General features: G+C 44.9%; 2 protein-coding genes across 2 annotated transcripts; both read right to left on the reverse strand.

Annotated features, from left to right (window-relative positions):
* Window positions 1-3,213: 3,213 nt before the first annotated feature.
* On the reverse strand, window positions 3,214-5,108 carry ch25hl1.1 (cholesterol 25-hydroxylase like 1, tandem duplicate 1). Its single transcript, XM_015343754.2, has one exon. The coding sequence runs from the start codon at window positions 4,219-4,221 to the stop codon at window positions 3,367-3,369; it is 855 nt and encodes a 284-aa protein (XP_015199240.2). The 5' UTR covers window positions 4,222-5,108; the 3' UTR covers window positions 3,214-3,366.
* Window positions 3,965-13,837, reverse strand: LOC102698197 (uncharacterized). Its single transcript, XM_015343752.2, has 13 exons — window positions 13,683-13,837; window positions 11,149-11,848; window positions 10,629-10,688; window positions 10,194-10,246; window positions 9,911-10,055; window positions 9,092-9,438; window positions 8,089-8,317; window positions 7,344-7,461; window positions 6,837-6,960; window positions 6,281-6,392; window positions 5,312-5,424; window positions 5,085-5,175; window positions 3,965-4,051 (listed from the first exon to the last, which is right to left on the reverse strand). Exons 2-12 carry the CDS (start codon window positions 11,821-11,823, stop codon window positions 5,106-5,108), a joined length of 2,046 nt encoding a protein of 681 aa, XP_015199238.2. The 5' UTR covers window positions 11,824-11,848; window positions 13,683-13,837; the 3' UTR covers window positions 3,965-4,051; window positions 5,085-5,105.
* Between the last annotated feature and the right edge of the window lie 1,332 nt (window positions 13,838-15,169).

Genomic DNA, 15,169 nt, shown 5'->3' on the forward strand with positions numbered 1-15,169 from the left:
CCTAGAGGGTTCTTGAGGAACCATTGTAAATAGTTGTCAGTGTTTGCTGCTTTGTCCTTTTTAACCCGCCATAAACTGAAGTGCCCCTCCTTAATCCTTAGCCTGTGTGTGTAACCCCTTCGAGGAGTTTCAGTCTGTCAAAGTCCAACGGGCGGAGGTAACTAAACGTGTTGTTTGTGCGAGCTTCACTCTGTGTGAATCCCCCGGTCATTACGGTAGTTTAAAGTGCATCAGGTCAATCTTCGTAATTCGATTTACCCCTCTTTTTGCACATTTTGGAGTGAAAGTGCCTAGGGCCTACGAACACCAAAATCTAGCCCTGCTTAAGTGTTTTATCAGAAGAGCCGGTCTTGCATCGGGCTGACTTGTCAGCTTTCTGATGGGAATGTAAAGGTAGAAATGCCTCTCTTTTGGGTGGATGGGCTTTTCCCTTCGAAACAGTTACAACCTGTGATGATAAATTAGTAAAAAAAGAGATTGTCACGTTTAGTGGGTTAGAGGAGTTCTCAGCCAGTCTGTCCTGTGGAAATCCTGCAATTTTTTTTTTCACTGAATTGACATAGAGCTGCCTTTAAGACTTTTACTGTGACCTTCGAAGCTTGTGCACCACATGGGAAATACTGAGGTTTGCATCATATAATGGAGTTCTTTCTGGCTTTACTCCTAGCAAGACAGTCTTAAGTCTTAAAATTCTGCAAAACATTAAATATATATTAACATCTGCATGTATGACACATGCAGAATGCATGGGCATGCAGTTACTATTTGAGCTACAGCAAATTACGTGTTCCCTTGACACAAAATATCAGCTGGTGTTGCTGCTAGTCACACAGTTTGGCTGCGCTGTTGTAGGTGATAATGTTGCTTGCTTACAGCTTTTAATCCCTTGTCTTGACAGAGATGGATCCCAGCAGCTGTATTTTAATAACTAGCTTCGGCTGTTAGAGCCCTGCAGCATGGAGCCTTAATGACGATGTGAGAGCTTTATTTTTCAGGCTCCACTCCAGCCCTGCCTCCTGGCTGTCAGTAAGAGCTGATGAAAACCCAGTTCGAAGCAGTGCGCGCTGAAGGCCAAAGCTAATCGCAGCACGAGTGTCTCGGGACCTGCAGGAGGGGCTGTCAGAACTGCTCTCCTTAGGCCCTGAGGAAGAAAATGTGTTGAAGTTCTTTTTTTTTTCTTTCCTTTTCAGTTTTGAGAACTCAGATCAAAGATGTGAAGGTGATGGTTATTAATTTCCTGAGGAATTTTTAAAATCACCCCAATTTAAACAAAGACTGATTGTGAAAGAGTGGGAAAGGGATAAGGCATACTGTGTTTTGCAGTAGCCCACAAACAAACTTTGTTTTGTCAAATACACCACATTTCTCCTTTCTTGACATACTTGGCATTCAGTCATCAAATACATGTTGTCATTTTTCTCTATTAATGGTTATGAAGTGATCATGTAAGCTAGTTACGTGAACCAGTTGTGAAGTGCAGTATGAGCTGATTTTTTTGTTTTTTCAAAATTTGAATATTTATTTTTAAGCGATTTAATAATTCTCAGAGCACTTCAGTGTTTCTCTGCTGCCCATAGCTATCTGATGCACATCTATCAGAAAATGCCCGTGGCTACAAATATTGTTACCGAAGCACCTGATGTGACAGGAAGCAGACATCCTGCGACACCAGCGGCCTTATTACACCAGTTGTAGCTACACTCTCTGGTGAAAGCATCCAAATGAACACATTGAGCTCGAATCCTGGGCCAGGCACTTGCTAAGTGATGTGCCATCTCCTTGGTGTGATGCATTAGAAGGAGAAATGACTCATACTCTCTCTTCTAGCAGTGATGGCAAAATAACAATGAGCTCGAATCCTTCGTATGGCCCCGGCTGGGGTTACAAGCGCTATCCTTTCGCAGATAAGATCTGAGCTGAGCTCAGGAACAAGACAGTGCACGCGAGGGAACGTGCCTCCTTGACCTTAAAACAGGGCCGAATGGGGAATGATATCGACAGATATCTCTAAATCTGGAACACGTTTGTTGTTCTGTTACAACACTCCATCAGAGAGTTCTGTCTGACTGGAGGTTTTGCGGGAGCATGAAAGGAAAGCAGAATGGAACAGAGTTGGTTTTATGTTTCACTCTTCATGCATCCCTCAGGGTTGTAAAGTGACTTTGCAGAGCATTACAGAAATGCTGCTGAGTGTCAGGGTTTCTTGTTATGTTGCAGCACTGTCACACACCGGGGAGACTAGCACCTCAGTGATGACTCATTTTTGTGATGTTCTTTGTGATGTTCCAGTTGCGTTCCAACACTTCAAACTTGTCTCATTTCCCAGGGCCAAATCCTTTGCTTATTCTGAAATGCAGTGTTGATGGGGACAGCTCAGTGAATATGTATAACAATGAATTTGTTTTCACATAATGTACAAAATAGACAGAAAAAGACATCTGTGGAGAGTAAACCAAGGTAAGAAATTAATGTTATGTCCTAATATTATTTCATAAAGCATTGATATTAGCTCTGTTGTCCTGCAAACTTACAAAGGCTTAGGGTACATTGAAATGAAAAGGAAACCAAATAAATGTAATTAATACAAACATGAAACTGTCCGACAGTTGTAATATATGGGACCATCTGACCTTTTCCTGTACTGGTCCTGTTTGCAGTCATTCTTACCAGTTTAAAGATTTAATATACCCTGACCATAATCTATTGTCCATTTTGACTTTCTCAGAGCTTTAATACAGCAGATTGAATTGTTTAGCTGCACCCTGTGCTTCCATACAAATTATTTCATAGTCTTACATTGACTTTATCCCTTAAGTGTGTATTTTCTGGGTTTACAACATATTTATATATCTGGTTTGACTGTAATGCAGAACATAGTCTGTATTTAAAAGCACGCAGTAGACATGATAATAATATAATATGATTATAATACTCCAGTTCTACTCTCCTCACCCTGCTAATAAAAGCAGAGAACCACATAATGGAGAGGATGGCCACCCTTTGGTGAAAAAGTGGAACTGCATCTGGCTGAGAGGGACTTTACCCTATAGGAAAGTATTTTCCAAGCATTACAACACACTGAAGAGAAACCACTGGATATTTTGCCTTCTGAAATGCTGTGAGTAATATGCATTGCATGATTAATGCATGATAAGGTGACTGAAAGAGAGCATTTTGATTTCTTAGCATTGTGTAAGAACAGGGAAAACAAGCTTTAAAAACAAAACATTTTATTAATCACAGACAACTGTTTAATCAACTACCTGATCCAGAATTAAAAGTGCATTAAGAGAATGGTGGCCATTCCAGAAAGCTGTGGTGTTTACGTACTGGATGTTGGTGTGTTCACACCGGTCCGCTCCGTCTTCATTTTTCCTTGTCTGGGAAGCTGCTGGCAGCATCTGCACTGATGGCCGTTCCGAAGACCTTGTCCCAGTGGCTGAAGAAGGGGGCAAAGTTAGAGTGGGGCTTCTGATGGTGCACGTCGTGGGCTGGCGCTCCCCCATAGAGTCCCCAGGGAACGATGTGGTGGAGAGCCCAGGGCATGTCGTACCCACTGTGATCTTCCACCGACATCCAGGTGCTGACGAGAGTGAAGAGCCAGGAGGTCAGAGGGTGGCATCCAAGGAGGAGAGGGTTGCTGTTGCTCCAGAACCCGATGGTCAGGAGCTCAGCGGTGCCCAGGTACTGCGTAACCAGGGCGAAAGGCGCTGTGACATCATGGTGGAGGGCGTGCACGCACCTGTAGAGGTAGCGGTGCCTGTGGTGGACCACATGCCACACGTAGTACTGGAAGTCGAACAGCAGTAGGCATCCCAGGACGCCGCTGCCAAGCTCTAAGACGGAGGGCGCTGTGGCACGCAGAGGGGGCGAGGGCATGAGGAAAGAGTTGATGACCATCGCGGGGATCACGAACACAACGTACTGGTACAGCACCCTCCACAGGCACGTAGCCATCTCCTGCAGAGTGGGCTGCTTCGCCTGCTGAATCTTGTACTGGTGAAAGGAGGGCAGCTTTTTGCCCAGGAGGTCGATGGTTAGGAACGGCAAGCTGAAGAAGAAGTAACCGGATAAAGTGATCAGAAGGGGGAAAAACGGCGAGCTCACGGTGGAGTGGTGCTGAAGTCGGATGTAGTCCCAAAAGGGCTGGAGGATGAGGCCTGAGGAGCTACTGAACGGCGGGGCAGGGAGGAGCTCGCTCTTATTCCACATGGCGCTCATTCTGTTGTCTTCGGGGTCTTTCTCTCTGGGCAGGAGTTAGAGGAGCCTTCCTTTTTATAGCCACGATGCACTCATGTTTTACAGCCGTTCTAATGTAGCTCGGAGTCCATTGCCAAAGCTTGAGAAATGAGGTCAGTGTATTATAGAAATAAGGAGATTTGGTCAGAGATTGCAAAAGCCAGGTCACCTATATTTGGAAATCGTTTAAGTTCCAAAGCTGTTTTGCTTTTGCCCTAGTTAAGCAAGAAGGTAAATTTTCAATGAAGGTTATTTATAAAATGTAATGTCCACCTACTGTGCATCTGTGTCACAGACTTTCAGTCTTAATGTATTTTGGGGGTGATGTGTGCAAGATAAAAACATTGAATCTTGTAAATTCCTAAAGAAACTTAGTACTGCTGGTTTACCACGATTTAGACCGTAAATGTCTGAGGTTCAATTAAAGTTCTATAAATTCACCTAATTAGCAAAAAAGTATGTTTGGGTTAAACTCATGTTTCCACAATTCTGTTCTGCCCAAAACCAAATACAATTTAATAATACCTGTTTTTAATGTAGCATAACTCTACAGTTTAAGTTGAAGCAAAGCAATAAATCCCATAAATATAATTGACATTCTGTCTTTAACTGAGATTCAGGCGGCTCTGTATTGTATTGTGTGATTTACATGGTTCCAGACTGTGAACAGAAAATTTATCTTTTATCTTTTCTGTCACCGTTTGAAAAATAGTTATTTCACTATTCTGATATGACACGACTCATATCACAAAAAATCAAAATATAATTCTAAGGTGCCATACGGTTTCTTCAGTCTCTTTGGATTTAATGTTTCAGTCCCACCACTAAATCAAATACAATTCCACCTTGGTTTTCTCGAGCATCTCTCAGTTCTGCACACTCCTTGCCTTGCGGGACACAGTTTTTGCCACGTTTGTATATTTCTGACGGTCGTTCCTGTCAAGGGGGGGAAAAAAAAAGACTTAGAGTCTAACTTGATCACCTTCTGTAAAACAAACGGCTCTGCTGCACGACTTGGAGAATCCCCACGGGCGAGAAGCCAGAGCCTCCTTCGTCCCGCCCCGCGGTGTACCTGCTCATCTTCGCTTTGTTCCTGCAGCCCTGACCCCCTTCCCAGTGGCTGGACTGGAACCCCCTCGTCATCATGCTTCCACAGGAGACGCATGGCTTGGCGTTACTGTAAGGCTGTGGAGACCAAATCAGACTGAGTCTGCCACGTAATACAGCCCCCTGAGAAAGTATCCACTCCCTTTCAGGTGTTCTCCGTTTTTCCATCTTTTCACCTCTGAATGTAATCAGAGCTTTATGTGGGTCCTAGAGATTTATAAAGGGGGCCTGAGTGAACAGATAACACCAACGTTTGGTGCTTGATTCATCTGTTTCATAAACAAATTCATCCAACATTCCACAGCCCTGTTAAAAGTGAACGCCCCCTTAGGTTCAGTAACAGGCTGCACTAAGTTTAGCTGCAATAACTACAACCAAATGCTTCCTCTAATTGGCGGTCAGTCTCTCACGTTGCTCTGTAAGAATTCTGGCCCATTCCTCCATCACATTCAGCGGTGACAATATGCAAAAATTCAGAAGATCTGAAAGGTGGCAAACGCTTTTTCACAGGACTGTGATTTTGTATTGATGACCCCCCCCACCCAGTGCCTTATTTCCTTCTCGAGAAAAGAACGGTCCAGATTTCACTCTGAACTCGGAATGGAGCATGCCAGCTGCAGCTGGAACACGCCGATATGGCTTGTGCTCACTGGATGAGATGGTGAAAGAGAGTGCCAAATGCTCCTTTAGGGCACAAAGACCTTTCTCACAGTGGGGGTCATTACTGAGTCCAATTATCTAATCAGATTATTTACTTTAACATGAACTGAAACAAAACTGTATGTGAGACATGCTCGTAATCCACCTAAAGGTTGCATTTATAGGTCACTGGTTTACAGACCGCTGCAGCTGCTGGACGTGGGTTGTGGATTTTCTTTTGAATCGAGGCAAAGTGCAACAGAGCCCACGGTTCTGGTGGAACGGGAGGAGTCACCTGCTCTTTTGCACAATAGCCACATATCATTCTGGTAGCCAGCTCCATCTCGTGATCCTGATCCTCGTCGTGGCACAGATCACACGGGTACGCTCTGCCACAGCAGGGGAACCTGCAAGACGGGGGAAGACGAGGAATGAGCAACGACAGACCGTGATCAAAACTGAGCATCTTTTGCCATGGTAGCTTTCATAGACCAGAGTAAAATTATGGTAAAACATGGAGACATATGGCAATTAAATAAAAACAACTGTGCCAAGCAAGGTAAAATGCATGGTAAAAGCACTCTGAAAGCAGCAGAAATAACAGGGAAAGCTACTGTTTGTGGCTGATATCCCGAGGGATAGGACTGAAACTCTTAAGGACTGAAATGACCAGGAAGCTGACACTAGATGAAGCCAAAGACAAATCCTCAATGGCATTTGTCAACGATACAATGTTAGAAATAATTGTCTGCGCAGACCGTAAAGCATTAAACCAGTTGTCACAATGTATGTTTGTTGTGAAGAACCAGGCGTCTGCATGGAAAGCGCCCTTTCCTCTGTGCGTACTGTACCTCAGCCAGCGGTGACTCTGCTTGTAGTGTTTGCAGGTGCCTTTCGCGGGGAGCTGCTTCCCAGGCTGCACTGCGGGATCTCTGGGGTAGCGCTTCTGCCTGTGCTGAAGACCGTCTCCGTGCCCTTCGGTCAGGGAGCAACCAGGGCAACGAAGTCAGGAAAATCTGCTTTCTCACATTCAAATTGACTTCTGATGGGAAATGAAATCTGTCTCTGGGTTCGTAGGATCAGAAACAGACTACACCCAGATTTTTTTGCACGGCGGGTGATGTGTGGAAGATCGGAAAAGCATTTTTTAATGGGATACAGTATGACTATTGTTTTTTAGATGTTCATATTTATTAGGTAGTCTTTGCAAATAAACTTTCATGACTACCTACCAAGAAATACATAAATATCTATACCTTTTTGTACATATCTCAAGACTAGGGTACGATTAATAAAACATGTAACTATGTTAATGTTAAGGTCACATCCTATACTGTACCCACTGAACACAATCTGACCTGCTTGGCTTCTGGAGCGTGGCTGGATGTACTGGAACCTGGTGCTCTCGACTAATATACTCAGCTTGCTGTGACAGTGCTGGCAGTTCACCTCCTTGTTCTGTCCGTATGACACGTTCTGGGAAAAGAACAGCAGAGGCGTGGAGGTTATATCCCAAAAAACACAGAGAAAGGAGGAAGTTAAGAGTGTTCTATTGGTTGTAAAACCTAAGTGTTGTGGGTTTTTTTTTAATTATCCGAGAGATTTGAAATATCAACACACAGTACTGTCTAAGACCTTAAGGCTCATAACGGATAGGCTGCAGGTTCAAGTCCGCTCTGCAGGCACTGCTGGTGAACCTTGAGTGAGGTACTTCACCCCAGTTGCTCTAGTCTTTCCAGCTGTATGCATGGGGACCAGCATGGCTGGGGGGGGGTGGGCATCCCCTGCGATATAACAGCACCCCATCCAGGGGGGAGTCACATGCTCTCCCAGCCCGATGAGCTGCTATGACACTGGTATGAACTTTACCTTTACTTTTTTTATTGCAGTATCCTTGCATCACTCATTATCCTTTCTCTCCTTTCATTCACATACGGCAGAATCTCTGCACGTGGACAGATATATAAAACAACACAAATACTCCATTATAAATATTTTCTTAAAAATTCCTAGGGGCAACTTCAACATTATTCGTGGGACTTCCCATGGAAACAGTGCAAGGCGGTCAACCCCCCTGGAAGTCTTATACTGTGCTCCGGGTACCTGCAGGGGCCCTTCCTGTGAGCAGTCGAGACAGCCCACCAGCAGCTGGCAGTCCTGCAGCACCAGGTCGACGGGCACCGCGGCCGTGAGATCCAGGTAGCCCAGCACGTCGCTGTAGCGGTGCAGCATGCCGGGGCGGAACGCGGCGCTGATGCCGGAGCTGCACTTCTCGCACTGCGCGGCGCAAGGGAGCTCCCCCCTCACGGTCAGGTCCGCCGTCACCTTGCACCTTCGTGAGAGACAGCACAACCGCTGCAGCGCGGGGGACGTCTCCCTGGTCCAGACCCTTCGTCTGGACGGTGCTGGGCTGTCCTTTCAGTTTGCACTCTAAATCTACTCACGTGTCATTACCATAACAGATTAACAGCTGTTTATTAGGAGATGGTTTCAAAGGCACTCCTGCATGTACATGCCAAAGCACTTAACGATAACACTGATAATAAGTCCTTGCAATTATACCGAGCCTTCTGAAGATCTGAAAGGAATTTTTCAAAGAGGAAGTGGCCCACTTCTTCCACCACTCCTGCTCCCGGCTGAGCAGCTGTGTCAGTCTGGGTCAGAACCCCACTGAGCAGCAGATCAAGTGGAGAAGTAATTAACCGTTCACCAGTTATATCAAGTTAGGCCACACTGAACAAGACCAAAGTGTAATTTAGCCAGGACTCTGGGGTTAACACCACTTCTCTTATGTGCGATGCCATAAGATCTTTGATGACCAAGTAATCAGGATCTTGGTTTAATGTGAAACAGCCCGAGCAGTGTCTCCCGTCACCACACTTGGGACCTTGGATGAGAAATATGGGTTCCAAGGGACAAGCGCCACCTACTGGTCCTTCAACGCCATGTACACTATTCCAAACAAGTCTAACAAGAGGTCTAAAAAGTGATATGTATGATCAGATTTCACTGGTTTGTAATTCACGGTCATAAAGAGAGAGCGTGGACTCGGAAAGGGGCTCTGCACATTTCAGAGCAGCCCTTCAGGCAGGGTTTGCCTTTGTACCTGTTGCACTGCAGGGAGACGGTGATCTGGCTGGCAGTGACAGTGGCCGTCCCTTCGCCCAGCTGCAGACCCATCAGCTTAACCTCGGTGCCCTTTCTCGGCTCCCCACTCCTCATGTTCTCCACAGCATGGCCAGCGGCCTCCTCATCGCAGCCTTCGCCGTTCCCGCCTGCCTCCTCGCTCTCCTCCGAGTCGCTGCGGCTGTCCGTGCTGTCGTGCCCTTCCTCGCCGCCGCTGCCGCAGGGCTCAGGGGCCTCCGCGGGCCGGTCGCTGCCGGCCGCAGCCTGGAGGCGCTGGTATGGGACAAACTCGATCCCGGACCGCTCAGCATCTATATCCCTCTTCAGCTGCGGACAGCGTGACAAATACAGAGAGTCTGAAACAGACAGCCTGAGGCCCCCGAGCGGCTCACAAGTGAAGCCGTGACGGAGTTAAAGAGAAACACACATGAGAGGATTTTACTGTGACAGTGGTAGGGCAGAATAACCTGAAGAGCATGTAACCAAAACAAAAAACCCTTTAGATTCGCCAGTAAAAGGAGATAAAGGTTCTGTACTGTACATACGTTCACAAACGTTTACATTAAGAAGGTGAATCATAATCATTCTTTCAACCTGAAATAAACTTGAAACATTAAACTTGAATAAACTGAGCGGTCCGGGATCTACATCTACATCCTTTGCCTGTGCCCCTTGGTTCACTCTTCACTCTGTTGTGGAGCCCCAGCTTTCTTGTCCAGGGGGGCTGCGCCTCTGCCAAGAGGGTCCAGCGAAATTCACTGCGCCTAAACGCCGGACACGCTCTCCTCAGTGTGCTCACCAGCCTGGCCCCCTCGGTGAGCAGCCTCTCCAGGTTGCGGTCCAGCCAGCGCAGGAAGGGGCGGAAGAGCAGCTCCACCTTCCCCAGCAGCTCATTGGTCGCGTGTTTCGCTTGGATCCAATCCCGCGACGCCTGGCACACGTGGCTGCGGGGCGGGGAGGGACAAACACGGAGGCGTTCTTATAAGGAAAGCAGGACTTGTTTCTTGCCCGTATCATGTCGCGTGCATTTATTTTAACCAAAAAAAAGGTTGTGTCAGAAAAGGGGCTGCTTTTTCTTTCACCTTCCCATAACAGAAGGCAAATCCTGATCCTCTGGAACTTCCAGTGTGAACACCTGGAAAGACAAAAAGAGGATACCCTTTTCAAACATATCAACCAATTGGGTTTTCAGAATTGTCTGACTACATAAATAATAGTATTACATATCAGTCCATTATTCATAACAACCATGCACAGTCATGTCAGTTTAACCCACAATAATTAAACCATGCTTGATAAGGACACAACCAGACAGCCTTCCTAAAATAAAATCCACATTTGATCATATCTGAGTAGTCCTGGTGACATGCAATCAATTCATGTCCTACCTACATGTACATCCCTGTGTTGCTGTGTTCCTTTCATTTGGTTAAGAGCATTGATGTAACTACGGTGGATCTTGTGGAACTGATTCGCAATTGTCAGGGATATGTCGGGGCATATTTTTGAGTCTTTACCTCTTTTGGATACGATGGTGGGAAGTTAACCATGAGGTCAATATCTTTCAGGTCAAAGGGCTGCAAAATAAGTACAACATCATCATTATCGGCATCATTTTCTAACCTGGTCATCCTGGTGAGGGTCGTGATGGAAAAAGGCTGAGCAGGGCAAGACCAGACTTCCCTTTCCCCATCAACAGTCCCAGCTCCTCCCAGGGGACTCCCAGGTACTCCCAGTCCAGCTGAGGGATATAACCGCTGGGCAGCTGGTCCCCCTCACCTAGAGGGGCCTTGGGGACCATTTCTTACGCATTCCTTGCTCTATATGTCTGTTTCATTAATTTAATGACTAATAGTTTGATATGCTGAATTTCACACCAGCTTTGCACTAAAGGCTTGAAAGTCAAATGCAGATTTAGACAATCCACTGTTTCTGCACACATAATATATATTCTTCAATATTTGGTATGGGATGTTATCATCGTCATGTTATCAATTGCTCTGGGCTTCTAAAAAGAAGAGGAAGAAGAAGAAGTACCCAGTCTGGATCAGTGGGCTGCACGGTAACTCTGTAGTACGTCAGCTGGCCATCTTCTCTCTCCTGGATGATCAGCTGGTCCTTAGGAAAGCGCTTGGCCAGCTGGCTGATCTCGGTCTCCCGCAGCTGCCTGCCGATCTCGGGCGTCATCTCGCTCAGCCTCACCTCCTCCTTCGCGGCAGCCGGCCGGCTCGCGGGGCGCGGCCCGGGGCCCGGCCCGGGCGGCACGTCATCTCCCAGGGGAGGCATCTGCTCCGGGTGCCAGAACCGACACCTGTCCTCCATGACACAGTGCCCGGACAGAAAGTAGCGGCACGGCACTCTGGCTCTATCTTTCTTACCCATCGACGGGGCAGCCCTGCGGATCTGGGACGTCTGCTGGCCGACACCCCCGAGCTTGAGACCTTCGGAGGCACCATGGTCCTGCTTGGAGTCCTGGGCATCACTCTTGATGTCCTCTTCCTGCTTCTCACATCTGCTGACATCAGTGTTTGCTGCTAGGTGGGACCTGCTCTCCACTCCTCTCTGATGGAGGAACCGGCATCTCTTGCCAAACTGACAGAACCTCCCCTGGGAGAAGAAACGGCACACCTGCTGGGTGTGCGATGAGCTGGCCTGTCTCTGGTTCTCCTTCTCTGTCTGTGTCTGCTGGAGAGGCTCCTCTGGGCTGTCCATGACTTGTGTCCAACTGCTGAGACAACTGAACAACAGTAATAATGATGATCCCTCCGTAATCTTTGGGGTAAAACTGGACTACGCGGTACAAATGTGTATGTGTATCATCTCCCTTACTCTTTGTCCTATACACAAACGACTGCAAGAGCCATCACCATCCAAAACCCGTAATCAAATTTGCAGACGACTCTGTCATTGTTAGCCTGCTGCAAGCAAACGAGTGGAGCCAAGGACCAATTGTTTGGCACCTGGTGTTCGTTGTTTGGCACCTGGTATGAACAGGACTTCCTCAAGCTAAATGTGTCCGAGACCAAAGACATGATAATTGACTTCAGGAAAAACACCCACACTCCCACCCTAACCTACATCGGGGGAGATTCAGGGGAGCTGGTAGCACAATGCAAGTTCTTGGGGACTGTTCTGGACTCCAAGCTTAATTTCAAAGCCAATACTGACCTGATTCCTCAGAAAAGGTCAACATCATCTTTTTTTCTTAAAGAAACTCAAGCATTTTAAGGTTGATGATTCCTTGTTGATTTTGTTCTACCGGTCCTTCCTTGAATCAGTTGTAACTTTTACCCTGATCTGCTGGTTTGGCAGCCTGAATCTGAGGAGCAGGAACAAACTGGGCAGTCTGGTGAAAACATGTCAGAAGGTCATTGGTGCTGATCTCCCAGCCCTCTCCTCCATCTATGATAGACGTGTTGTGTGTAAAGCAAAGTCCATCTGCGACGATCCTTCACACCTCTTGTTTAATAATTTCCAATTACTCCCATCAGAACGCAGATACAGACTCCCCATCTCCAAAACCAACAGATTAAAGTTCTCATTCATACCTGTAGCCATATCGTTACTTAACACTTGACCTTCCATGCAAATATGTATATTGTTGTCCTTCTTGTTTTTTTTTCTTCTGTCTGTCTCTACACCAACACTGCTGCTGTACAACAACCTGCCCCCCTCCCCCGGGGATGAGAAAGACTCTCTCTGTCTCTCTCTCAAATGTATGACTTGAGTGAGAAAGGAATGAGGAGGACTATGACCTGGACAGATAGCAGGGGCAAAGTGTTATTCGGTGTCAAAATAAATATTTGTCAGAGAACTGAGGACAGAGAAGCTAGAAAATTTATGTCACACGCTTATCTATCTTAAGAAATGTATAAAAGTAAAGATCTTCAGTACGCCTGTGTCCTGAGAGTAATTTTCACTACAACAGTAGCAAAGCATGAGTTAGGAAACAGTGTCCCTAAAGGAAAGCAGACGTTAAAACCTATTGCTCCATTTCCAGTTCTCAGTATTGGATTTTAATTTATTTATTTTTTGCATGATTCCTACCACACTGTGCAATGATAATGAAAACCACGCATTTTGGGAGGTGATTTTATCTCTTTAAAAGTTGACTAGGAGAGGGTTTAACTTCAATTTAGATCTTCTCCTTAAATGCGTAAGGTAAAGGATCGCTACAGGGACCTGTTGTTCCACTTAAATGTCAGTTTGAATTCAGTTTTCCGTTATACTGTGGACTATGAACCTGTAGCTAGCACTAATGCCAAGTCATGCTAATAACCTCGGTGCTACCATACATGTCGCTACGATTAACAACACTAAAATATGTCTTTATTATGCACATACTTCATATACATATATGCCTTAATCATTTTTAAAGTTTTCCCTCTCGTGAAAAAAAGCTGAGTTATGTTACCTGCCTCGGGTACTGTACAGTACAATTTATTATCGTACCTTTTTCAACAGTTGTACTAAGCAAAAGCAAACTTTAATCAGTTAAATTAATTTTGAGTACCAACAAGAACGAACACATTGACTCTTTATGAGTTGTTTTTATCTGCTCGCAGTCATACCTTTCACTGAAGACGTGCTGTCAGATGTGCAGAAATAGACAGTCGTCAATAAACACCGAGCAGCGCGTTGGCTTAAACGCTCCGACGGGAAACGTTTCCTTCCGGATGTTACTGGCCTGATACATTATAGTGCTTTTCAGGTGCTGAAAATCTAAATTTATCTAGAGACTGTTTAAATTTAAACGGGGTGTGTTTAATAAAAAATGAAATCGAAGACGTCAATGAACTAGATTATTGTTTTCAGTACTGATGGCAACTTGTTTTTTTTAGATACCGCATCCATGAAACACGAGACAATATCCCAGGTCACTTTCTTTTCCCAATGGAGTCTATATCCTCGCACATAAAATACAACGGTCGTCGGATTAATTAAATTACAGTAGTTTACTTAGAGTTTGCAGAATAACAAAATAAAGACAACGTGTCCATAAAATGTACTGCGATTAAAAACATATTTTACTTAAGATTTTATTTAAGAATAAAAAGTAGATTAACTAAACCGCAACGTGATGCACACACAACCTATCGCAGGCAACTCAAACAGAGAAGCAATTAACTGATAATTGCAAAGGAGATCTTCATCACACAGGGTTTGATTTTAAGTGCGACACAGAATAAATAATACGTGTTGTTCTACAGAACATCGTTATGTTCTTAGGTTGCAGCTAGTCTAAGTGTATCTCCATCCAAAGATTTGGAAAATTTGAAGGGGAATCTGATTTTCAGACTGCCTGCAACTTGACAGAATTGTAATTAGGAACAAGTAAAGGTTTATTCCACGGTGAAAAGAGAAGAAATGAAACAGAACACCTGAAGACACCTGAAGAAGCACTCACAGCAGAAACATTGTTTCTTTACTTCTCTTTTCAGCATGAAATAAACCTTTACTTGTTCCTTTGCAGCCTAAACATGCTGACGCAGCTCCCTACTTGAAGAATGGAAGTGGAAAATTTGAGAACTAAGAGCTTCGACCATAAATGTCGAAAGATGTAGATTAAATGTCCTTATAGACATTTCCTTACAGACATGTCCTTGTGTATTAAATTTTCAACCTCTGGTGACAGGGGAAACTCTCCTCCTATATATAAATTAGCTAGAAACAGAGTGTTGTGTTCTTCTTTTTTATCTCATTTGAATATTGCTTCTTTTTTATTCCATGGATTATTATAGCCTTAGAAAAAATGAAACTGAACAAAATAAATGTTTAGTTTTCCAAGGTAAAAAGTCCCCGGACATTCATTTTTGCACATTCTTTGTTGGCACATGTATGTTTTCTATGAATTTAAAATCAAATAGGATAGATTGAATGAATTCCTGCTGCCGTGTTGATGGGATCTCTATTGCTTTGTAATGTACATTGAATATAGTTCAAAACTATTTTCTCAGGCACTGGCTTAGGCAAAATCGTGTTCATGTTTTAATTAGGCTTTTGTCTCTGGTTTAAAATATTGTATTTAGTAATAGTCTTAATATTCTGGCGACATTTT

This window comes from Lepisosteus oculatus, chromosome 5, assembly GCF_040954835.1.
Source record: "Lepisosteus oculatus isolate fLepOcu1 chromosome 5, fLepOcu1.hap2, whole genome shotgun sequence".
In the NCBI taxonomy this organism is placed as follows: domain Eukaryota; kingdom Metazoa; phylum Chordata; class Actinopteri; order Semionotiformes; family Lepisosteidae; genus Lepisosteus; species Lepisosteus oculatus.